At 39.1% G+C, this 10885-nt stretch overlaps 1 protein-coding gene across 3 annotated transcripts in view; it reads left to right on the forward strand.

The window, feature by feature from the left end:
* Positions 1 to 10885, forward strand: part of CDS1 (CDP-diacylglycerol synthase 1) — a 288408-nt gene that overhangs the window by 270695 nt on the left and 6828 nt on the right. For all 3 annotated transcript variants that reach the window (XM_064416667.1, XM_064416668.1, XM_064416666.1), the window contains 6 exons: positions 2958 to 3055; positions 3358 to 3497; positions 5046 to 5104; positions 7406 to 7488; positions 8957 to 9044; positions 10098 to 10166. In XM_064416667.1, the coding sequence (XP_064272737.1) occupies positions 2958 to 3055; positions 3358 to 3497; positions 5046 to 5104; positions 7406 to 7488; positions 8957 to 9044; positions 10098 to 10166 (537 nt within the window). The remainder of the gene's footprint in view (positions 1 to 2957; positions 3056 to 3357; positions 3498 to 5045; positions 5105 to 7405; positions 7489 to 8956; positions 9045 to 10097; positions 10167 to 10885) is intronic.

A 10885-nucleotide genomic window follows, 5' to 3' on the forward strand; every position in this document is an offset into this window, starting at 1 on the left:
AAATTTTTTTTAGGAATTAAAGTAGCTCCAAGAAGTTGAATTACTGTTGCCTTGCTTAACTACTATTGTCCATGTCATTGACTAGTTTGTATCACCTACTGTTGCATGTTGAGGTTTGTTTGAAAAAGCAAACAAACAAAAATCAGACCAAAACCAATTCAAGAAAAACTCCACTCCAGACCCACAAGCAACAGAAAAAAAAATCTAAAAACAAAAATTTAAGAGACTGGTGCGATTTTGAGGCTCAGGAAAGCAGACACCCCTGGCCTCCTGTCTGCAACTGGCACTGAAAGGCTTTCCTCAGACATGCTCCTTTATTTCCATATTTCTCTATGAGACTTCTTTGTGGCCTTGCATTTATCTGTAAGTTGGAGCTAAATCCCTTTCTGAGGTACAAAGTGCATTTTTAGGTCATGAAGTGAAATACTGATGAAGATAACAATAAAAAAAGTTATAATAATCTTCATATATGCTATATAGCAGGTCAGCCTTTACTGCTTCTTTGCACCATTTTAATTGCTGGTATTATTATGGAATGATGGTTTAACTATATTTTCCAGTCTTAAAAAGGGACAGACAGGAATTTAGCTTTTAATATACTGAAATTGGTTCTTCTAGGTAACTGCTTCAGTTTTTGACTCTAAGTTTGTTCAGGTATCAAAATTTTTAAACTTTTTTCTTGGCCTCCTATGAAGCAATTCTAGGATTGTATTCCTAAGAACATTTAGGTTGGAAAATACCTTTAAAATAATTGAGTTGAGCTGTTAACCCAGCATTGCCAAGTCCACCGCTGAACCATGTCCCCAAGTCCTCCATCTATACATCCTTTAAATATCTGCAGGGATGGTGACTCAACCACTGCCCTGGACAGCATCCTGCAATGCTTGACAGCCCTTGTGGTGAAGAAATTTTTGTTGATATCCAGTCTAAACCCCATCTAAACTGAGGCCATGTTCTTTCACTTGTTACCTGGGAGAAGAGACCAACCCGTCTCCCAGCTCAGGGGACAGAGTAACCAGCTCAAGAACTGGTCTTACCATTAAAGAGGCAAAGAAAGCATTCATGACCTCAGCTTGTTCCTCATTCTTTGTCACTGTGTTTTCTCCTGCATCCAACAAAGAATGGAGCTTCTCCTTTGCCCTACTTTTGCTTCTGATGTCTTTATAGAGGTGGTTTTTATTGTCTTTTATGGCAGTAGGCAGATGAAATTCTCATTGGGCTTTGGCCCTTCTACTTTTCTTTCTGCATAACCTCACAACATCCTTGTAGTCATTCTGAGTCACCTGCCCCTTCTTCCAAAGGTCATAAATCTAGTGTCTTGAGAGACTGGAATGCTGTTTCCCCAGCATTATGGTCTGCATTACAGTTTCTACGCCTGAATAAGTCTGGTTAATATTTCCTGTTTTCAGATGAATGACATAACAAACTACTAATTCATTGTCTCATCCATGGAGGATTTATTTTTTGTGTGTGAAGAAACAACAAAACAAGCCCTTTTAAAGTGCAGATTGCTGTAAAAAGATTCATTTTTTTTCCCTGCAATCCTTCCTTTAGTAGTCAGTTACATTTGAGAATTATGATTATGAACAAAAAGTAACTAATTAATTTGCTGGGTGATTTTGTGTATCATGGTATACTGTGAGATTGCAATCATGGGCAAGCAGTTAAGACATGAACCAAAAAGTAATCAAAGTTAGTAGAGAATTGTAATAGAGTTCCTCTTTTGTGCCATAAAGCAAAAAGTCTGTCTTCTATTATAATGAGCTGATAATTAAGTTGATATTTGAGATGACATAAAAAGGAGAATGGAGGGAAAAACCAGTCTTGTTCATGAATTATTTAATTTGACTGGAATAAAAGAGCTTGTATTTAAAAATAACAATTGTCATGTTAAAACCAAATCTCAGTATTGGGACTGAAAATGCCCAGAGACTTGTAGGAAGAGTAATCCAGTGAGGTTTGGAGGACAAGACCTGAGACTGCTCTGAAGAGCTGGGATGTGTGCTCTGCATTTGCTGGCTACTGGGGTGACAGGCTTGGACCCTGGTGCCCTGTTCCACTGCAGACTGCAATCCTGCAATGTTGTTCTATAGCGTTTAAGTTTTGTAAGGTTGGCCAAGAGAAGAAAGAGCACAAGACAGGGGAGCGTCAAGATGCACTCGGGGAGGTGGTGTGAGACTCCAAACCCGTGTTCCTGAGTTGAGCAAGACAGGGAGCGCTGATGAGTGCAGAAGGGCCGGGCCCTGCGTGGGCAGGCCCTTGCTCCGGCCCGTGGGCTGAGTGTGGCAATTCCGTGTCTGGGCAGGCTGATCCGCACAGACACCGCGGGCTGGACACGCGTGGCAGAGTCCTTGGGAGCCCAAAGGCATGGCAGGACGCGCTGCCCCACTGAGGCTGGCAAGGCAGGGAGGCAGTGAGGTCGGCGAGACAAAATGAAGGCCTGGCAGGGTGTGACATTCAGGGTTAGATGAGCTTTGCCTCTAATCATAAAGGCTAATTGCCCTTAATGAGATGCTTGCAAGCAAAAGACCTAGGTGTCCTGTGTTGCACAGCTAGTTTTTTCCATTGGGCCCAGAAAATATTTCTAGAATTAAATGTAAAGATAAAACTTAGCCAAAATAAAGAGGAGAGTTTTCTTTACAAGAAACGCTTCTGGCCAGTTGCTACCAAACTGTTTTAATGCAGAAAGGTCAGGAGCCTTGTCTTGTTTCACAAATATCTTCTTGAAGCCAGCCCAATGTGGGGTATTTTTTCCTTCATGTACAATGGTTTGGAGATTTTTTTTTTTAAGTTTTAAATGGAGCTTAGTTTTTCCTTAGATTTGATTTAAAGCTGTTTTCTGTCTGGAATTTGACTTCAGAATAATGTTTTCCCTTAATGTAGGCTGCAGTGCTCCTTACTGCCTGTAAGAAACAACTGCAACATATTTACAAAGTTTTTTATTTCTCTTATTTTAGGTCTTAAGCATCCAAGTGAAGTGTTATCATGAAATCATTACTATTGGTTACAGAGTCTACCACTCGTATGATTTACCGTGGTTTAGATCCCTCAGCTGGTGAGTAGCAAGCCAGAACATCAATAAGCCAGGATGTGATACTTAAATCATCTTCTTCCTTGCGTGTTCTGGTGGAATGACAACTTTGTGGGTCATGTGCAGACATAAAACTTGACATCTGTCTCTAATACAGAATTTTGTAGTTGTGTTCCCCCTGTGAACTTGGACAAATCAATTGGCATTTTATTACTTATTTTTTTAACTTGTTGTAAATAAATCCTTGTTTGCTTGTTTTGTTTTTGAGAATTGCATTTAATATATATTGTCTTATTAAAGTGACTGTTAGATGTTGCATATTGCAGGTACTTTTTGCTCTGTGTGAACTACTTCTTTTATGGAGAGACTGTGGCTGATTACTTTGCTACATTTGTGCAAAGAAGAGAACAGCTGCAATTCCTCATTCGTTACCACAGATTTATATCTTTTGCCCTCTATTTAACAGGTAAGTGCAGGAAATCGCAAAAATGAAAGAACTTTGTGCTGCATTTGCTCATTTAATTTTAAAGTATTAATTATTCACCCTATTAATTTAAAGTATTGTTTCCCATCATTATGCCCTTCTAGTTTCTTTTTCCTCTTAGTGCTTGAGGAAATGAGGTGTTTGCAGTTATATTTTTCTTGTGAAAAGATGAGTACAAATTTTGCATTCACTGAGAAGAAGAAGAAAGCAGCCTAAACAAGGGGATGATCTTGAGACAGTTGAGATAATAGTGCTCAAAATAGGTTGGCAAGCATTAATTTTGATTGCTGAAGACCTGGTGCTATTTTGGCAGGCTGTAGAGATGACTTCTGTGTGTAATTTCTGTGCTGGGTTGATTCTTTACTGTGCAAGTGTTTTCCTAGGTCTCCACTAATAGGATTTACTAATATATTTTTAAACTGATTAGTCAAAATGCCCGAGTCTTAATTCTGTCTGCAAGATATTCAGATACTTTCCTCATGGAAAAGTTTCCTCCCTGTCCAAAGAAAAGCTTTAAAAAATTTTTTTTTAGGAAGAAGAGACACAAGTTGGTACCAATACTTTTTTGGTTATTGCTTTGTGGACATGTAAATACATTTTTTTCAGCAATACAGTTTAGCATAAAATTAAATCAGCTTAAGACTCAGATTGTTTTTTAAGGGATAGGTGCTTGCTATGCTACAAATATTTCTAAAATGTACTGAGAAATCTGATCTTTGTGATGAACTGTCAGTTTTTCTATTGCTATTTTTTTTTCTTAAACCAAATAAAAATTCTGCTCAGTGCTTAGATCACAAACTTGAAACCAGCTTTGCAGAACTTGACCTTTTTCAGCTGGCTTTGGCTTGGGAAAACTAACTTAAATAATGCCTTGTGAGCTGGTGAGGGGAGACATGAGACAAGCCAAGCATGAGCAAAAGGAGGAGGCAGAGCATAGCAGAGCCCCCTGGCACTGGGATTGTGAGGTCACTGAGGGGCTGTCCATGCAGTTCAGGGGCTTTTGAGGGCCTCTGGTGGAGGAAGTTGCCACAGGAGAGCAGAAGTGCTCAATTAGCCGCTCAGAAAATTCTTTTTGGTCAGCTGAATTCTCCAACCCCTGTGCTTCACACTTGCATTGCCTGCAGTCGTATGCCGTTTGGGGGAAAGGGGCAAGCTGGTCTTTTCCTGTAATTTATTTCTGTTAATTGTTCAAAACTAGTTTGTTGGCCTGGCTTTTGAGTGGTTTTTAATAGTGATGATCTCCCTTGCTAAAAATTGATGTCCACAATGGGACCTTGTGTGTGCCTAGAAGGTTGTTCTTTACTGGTGGTTTACTATAGATGTTCTTTACTGATGTTAGCTAAATCTGTGTCAACTAAACCATAGTCTTGTATGAGAATAACTCTATATGTACTTTTAACTGAATATAAGCCAACTCTTCTAGCAGCAGAGGGATTAAAAACTGCTTCAAAAGAAGAGAATTACTGGTATATCACAGTTCAGTGTCATTAAATATAAGCTGGTACAAACTGCACTTGCTTTGTTTTACAGGATTCTGCATGTTTGTTTTGAGTTTAGTGAAGAAACATTATCGTCTGCAGTTTTACATGGTGTGTATTACCCACTTTGCTGTGCTCATTCATGTTCCCAATGCCACTAGGAACAGTCACATCCACGTGCTCACAAAATAGTTCGGAAGAGCGGTGTGGAAAATGTGCTTAAATTGAGAGTTACGTGAAATCAAGTCGTGCTGGACTCTATCTGTTCACCTTCCAGCTGATGATGATGATTATATCCCAGGATGTGGCCTCTCAGTCAGTACAAGCTGTCCTTGGTGAGGCCTTGTGCAAGTCCAGCATGATATGTTTCCCTTAGTGATAGGCTGATATGAAGGAGGTTGCTGGAGAAGGGGGATGCATCTCCCTGCCAGGTCTGAAGCCAAACAGTTCAGCATTGTGTGGAAAGTGGTTCTTGTGATTCAAGTGTTGCTGTCTGGAGGCCCCACTGAAGTACCATGAAGGGTCTTGATCTTAACCCCTGTGTGAAATATTTATTCCATGACATTTCACAGCTGTTCTGGTCTTTTGCTCTGCAGTGTCTCAATAGATCATTGATGTATTAAAAGAAACCAGCATTTTCATCTCTCATATTTGTCCACCTAATAATCAGCGTAGTAGCTAAGTAACAGCATGAACCTTTTTCTTGTGTGTATCTTATATGTTGAAAACTAATTCTGTAACATTGCAGGTTAAAACAAAAGCAAACAGCCAAAACACCCCACGGACAACACCCCACCTCCCACTTCTATGTAGGAATGATTAGAAATCACAGTGGAACAACAGTGCAGTACAGCTCCTGTCTTGAAAGAACTTGAGCAATCAGGGCATTGCACAATTTAAAGATTTCCTAAAGCTCTGGTAATGCAGTTAACCCTTCTGTTTCTGCACTGCTTTAGGTAGCACTTTACCACTGAGGATTCCCAGTTCTAGACTAGGACTTAACTGAGCCTTATAATAACATGTAAAAAGATCTTTTACTCAAAATAATATACCCTGTTTGTAGGAGTGTTTACCTGACAGTGAGATGCAGCTTTTCTAGTCTTTCTCTTCTAATCTGCAAAAAAAACCCCCAAAAGAACTCATCTTCAGATTGGCACAACCTAAATATGTTAACTTGCTATTATTTTTTTCCTTTTTCCTCTTCTGGAAAGAAGGTGAAAATGTGTAGTGACAGTTCATGTGACTTGGTGTCTGCCCAGAAAACATTAAAATGTGACTACCCAGGAAATGCAACAAAATGAAGTGAAGCCATGTATTTACTGTGTGGTAACACAATGTTTAGGAAGAAAAGGAGAGTCTATCCCATCCCTAGAAGTGTCCAAAGCCAGGCTGGATGGGGCCCTGAGCAACCTGGTCTAGTGGAAAGTGTCCCTGCCTGTAGTGAAGGGGTTGGAACTATGATCTTTAAGGTCCTTTCCAACCAAACTGCTCCATGATTCTAGCAGAGGAGGTATTTGGGTTTAGGTGGTGTTCCAGTGTCACTGTACAAATACTAAAAACTTTGCTGCAGAGCTGCATTAATTAACCAGCAGGTAATCCTTTCAGAAACCTTTTGTCATTTTCTTGTAGCCTCCCCACTCTGCCCTTTAAGGCTTCTCCAGTTCTTTTATCTGGAAGTAGAGTCTGGCTGCCATAGGTAAACACATGTGATAAGAGAATTAAAGAAGTAGGACATTTTGAGTGTAAATGGCTCAGACATTTAGAGTGCTTAAGTTTGTTGTATCTTGAGAATAGTTCTTGATTTAAAAGCATTTGGAAAATAAATCTATTGCAGAATCTTTACTGGTAACCTGTTTGGAAATCACTTTATTGCACACTGGCTCTACAGATTAAACACCAAGTACATACAGCAGTACTGAACTAAATGATTGTTTAAATAACCATGCCCTTAAAAACAAACACTTCATTTTTGCTAATCCTGAGAATTTTCATGTTTCATAAGTGTATTCTGTTGTGAGAAACATCCACATCTGTGTAACAGTAGTCTTTCATGAGTAGTTCACTGCCATTTTATTGTTACAGTTCTAACCTGTCTGTTATATGTATATACAGAATATCACATTGCTTAAACTTCTTTGCTGCTTTCATGCTGGAGGTGTAGGTCTTATTAAATCAGGTGTTAAAACTGCATGTTAAAAAATTCTGTGTGGAGGTAAGTGATGGAGAAACCTGCTGAAGTTTTAGAACTTGCTTCAGAAAGCCAGCTCATTTGTGATATACTGTATGCCCACATCTCTTGCATTATCACTAGAACTGGTGCTCCTCAGTAGCTCCTGTAGCTATGTGCCAGGATTGATGGAGGTCTGCGGGTCGGTGTTTTCACTAACTGTTGTGTTGTTGCATTGTTAACAGTTCGCATGGACTCATGTCACTTTGCTGATCACTGTAACTCAATCTCATCTTGTCATCCAAAATCTCTTTGAAGGCATGATCTGGTAAGGGGACAGTAACAAACTGATTTGTACCTCTATTGCTTTGAAAGGTTGGTTCTTTTGGATAGATCTCGTTAGGGAATAATTGTGGGAACAGTTAAGCAGGACAAATTATAGGAGCATTAATGTTTAATTGGAAGGGGAATCAGAGGAATTGGGAGTGGAGGTAAAGCATACAGGAGAGGAAGCAGAAACCTCTTTATCTAGATTGACAGACACAAGTCTGATAGTTTTGAACAATCACTTCATTTACTTGCAGGGAATAGGATTGATTGCATGCGAGGTCAACTAGTTTCCACAGCGTTTTGCTGAGCAGATGAATATCCAGCAATTCTTTTGCAATTACTTGGGAGCTTCGAGTTGCTGAGAGCTATTGAAGTTGGACCATTTAATTTGAAATCCCTAATCTGGCTATGTTCCCTGCAGCCTGTCCTGTTCAAATAAATTCACAGTACTTAAAATATTTTAAGAGTTTTAATCTTGGTTGTGGTTGGGCAACATTTGTGCCTCATTTTCAGTAATACATTAAATTTTGGCAATGCAGTTAAACTTGATTACGTAAAGCCACTCCTCAGAGAGTGGGTGTGTTTTCCTACCCCTCTCTTCTTCAGGGACAGGGTAAATTTCAAGTCGAGAAAGAAGGAAGAAGCATGTGGAAGATGGTTTGTGTTCTTCCCAAGGACATAATGCTGTATGTTCTCCTCTTCCTCATATATGTACATCTGGGGAGATTATTGCAGACAAGGCATACTTCCAGTCAGAAAGAGAGCCCAAAACCTTTGAAAAAGTTTCTGTATACAAATACTTTTCATAGTGATTATGTTCATGTGTCCAAAGCTGAACCTAGTTTCTTTGTTAACTTACTATTTCTTGTTGCCACTTTTGCTAGACAATTTGGCAGAAGATCAAAAAAATCTGACTTTTTAGCTTATTAATATATCCCTGCTTTGAAAAGGAGGGGGAAAAGAAGAGTGCTTAATAGGCTTGAATAGCAACTTCAGATGCAGTCTACACGCAAATATCACTTTAAAAGCTGCTCCAAACTGACAATAAGGGGGGAAAAAAAAGGAAAATTATTTTCTTTTTATTTAGTTGTCATTTAAAATTTTTTAGTAATTTGCTTGTTTTGATGTCACCTAAAACACTAACATGTTGAATTCTTCTCACCTGTGGTACCAGTCTTTAAGCCTGGTAGGAAAAAGCCAGCCCGTTCATGTTTTAAGCTCATGCACCAAAATAACACTGTAACTTGAACTAACATGAATCTGCTATGATGCAGTTTGGCTGAAGACTAAAACCAGTATAGCTAAGTGTGGTGCTCATGGGGAACGAGGTGAACACATTATAAAACATAATTCCTTCTAAATACTGCAGAAAAATTTCCCAGAAAGAAATTCGGCTCTTTCAATTTTAGTGCGGTGTTTAGGTTCAGACAGTTTTTCTCTGTGAAACTTTTAATGCCTTTCTCTAGGTTTCTGGTTCCAATTTCAAGTGTTATCTGCAATGACATTACCGCTTATATTTTTGGATTCTTCTTTGGCAGAACTCCATTAATTAAGGTAGGTGCTTAGGCACTTCCTTGTTAACAAGCTTTTACAATCTACAGCAATTTTGTTACTTGTTCAAAAACATGTTAATGGAAAAAAATACTTTGCACCGTACTGCATGATTCACATCTTTGCTAAAAAAGCCCAAACTTACTATCCTGTTCCTGAAAATTTGAATATGGGAAACTGGGATTAATGTGAATGTGATATTGGCGTTACAGGATAATGCAGTTTGAGCCTATTGCATCATAATTTATAATTGCATTCTTTTCAGATTTCAGATGCAGGTTTGGCTGCATACTTATTGCACAGAAACTTTTTGAAATAAGCCACTAGATCATATATACCTGCTCCTCTTGTTGACTTGAGAAGGGCTCAAGCATTAATCTTCCTATTCTAGTAGAATATGCAAGATGCCACAGAAACCATGAATTATTTTCTTGATGTCATCATGTTAACTTTTGGGGATTTAGTTGGTTCTGATACTAAAAGGCTCTTAAATTGAAAATGTGATAGTATTTGGTAACAGCTTGGCACACTGCTCTCTCTAGTTATTTGCTGTATTTGTTATCCAGTCTGTCTGCAGAAAGCTGGTGTCTCCTGAGGAGCATCCCCAGCAGTGGTTGTGTCACACCCGGGTTTCTGACACTGTCTGAATGGGCCCTTGCTTGCAGAGCTCTCACACAGAGCTGAGGTGTGCTCATGCAGGTCTCCCAGTCTTCTGCTTGAAGGGAGTTCAGCTGCTTAATGTGGGTCAGATGCAGCCTCCAGACAGCAGCAGCACATGGGATGGGAGCTCTCCCTTCCCTCAAATTGGCCACTGGCACCAGCCAGAGTTGGTTGGTTGGGTTTTCCCCACCTTGGGGAAGGGGTCGTGGCCATAATAGAAGAGTATGGAATAGAGAAGATCACATTCAGTGGCTGCAGCTGCTGACATTTAGTATTTGACATAAACCTTTGGAAAACAAAGTAGGAGGTTAATTTTCACAAACGAGATCAAGAAATTCAGTAAAAAAGGGTGCAATGATTTAACTGATGGACTAACACTATCTCTTTTGTGCCTAGCTGTCTCCCAAGAAGACCTGGGAAGGGTTCATTGGAGGCTTCTTTTCCACTGTTGTATTTGGATTTATTGTAAGTAAGCACAGGACACTCGTAGACCCAAAGAATGGTCATGTTTGGAAGGGACCTTTAAGATCATCTCATTGCAATCCCCCTGCCATGGACAGGAGCAGCTTTCACTACCCTAGATTGCTCAAGGTCTTGAACACTTCCAGGCACATGGGAATTTCCTTGTATAGAATCAGTCTTCATATTTTTACTTGAAATAACCAAATTTATCACTAATTTTATGTGAAACTCCTGAAGGCCTCAGGGTTAGGGTGTTTTTTTTTGCCTAGAGAATTCTGCCAATTCATAACTAGCTGGAAAGAGTAGGCAAGGTTTTAACCTCTACTGAAGAGATCATATTGACCATTTTCTGCCATTTCTGTTACAGTATCTGGAATAATTTTATCTATTAGTTGCACCCCTATTTTGAAATTGAAGTTTATCAATACCATTATTTATGTTTTGTGAAGTAGTCCTTCTTTGTTACATGCTTTATAATGATATTTCTCCTGGAAATCAGTTTACTCAAATGATATGCACAGATAATGATACCATCATAATTAACTGTTGTGATAAGTAATTTGTCACCAAGGTCAGCAGAACTCATAATAGCCAAACTTAGTAGAGGAGATATTCAAGTTTTAATGGAAAAGTGGACTGCAAAAAAAATATGAGTTGATGACATTTATGGATTTTATAATGCAGAAGATAGAAATCTAAGAGATAGAAAAAGGAAAGTAATT

This window comes from Passer domesticus, chromosome 4 (genome assembly GCF_036417665.1).
Source record: "Passer domesticus isolate bPasDom1 chromosome 4, bPasDom1.hap1, whole genome shotgun sequence".
In the NCBI taxonomy this organism is placed as follows: domain Eukaryota; kingdom Metazoa; phylum Chordata; class Aves; order Passeriformes; family Passeridae; genus Passer; species Passer domesticus.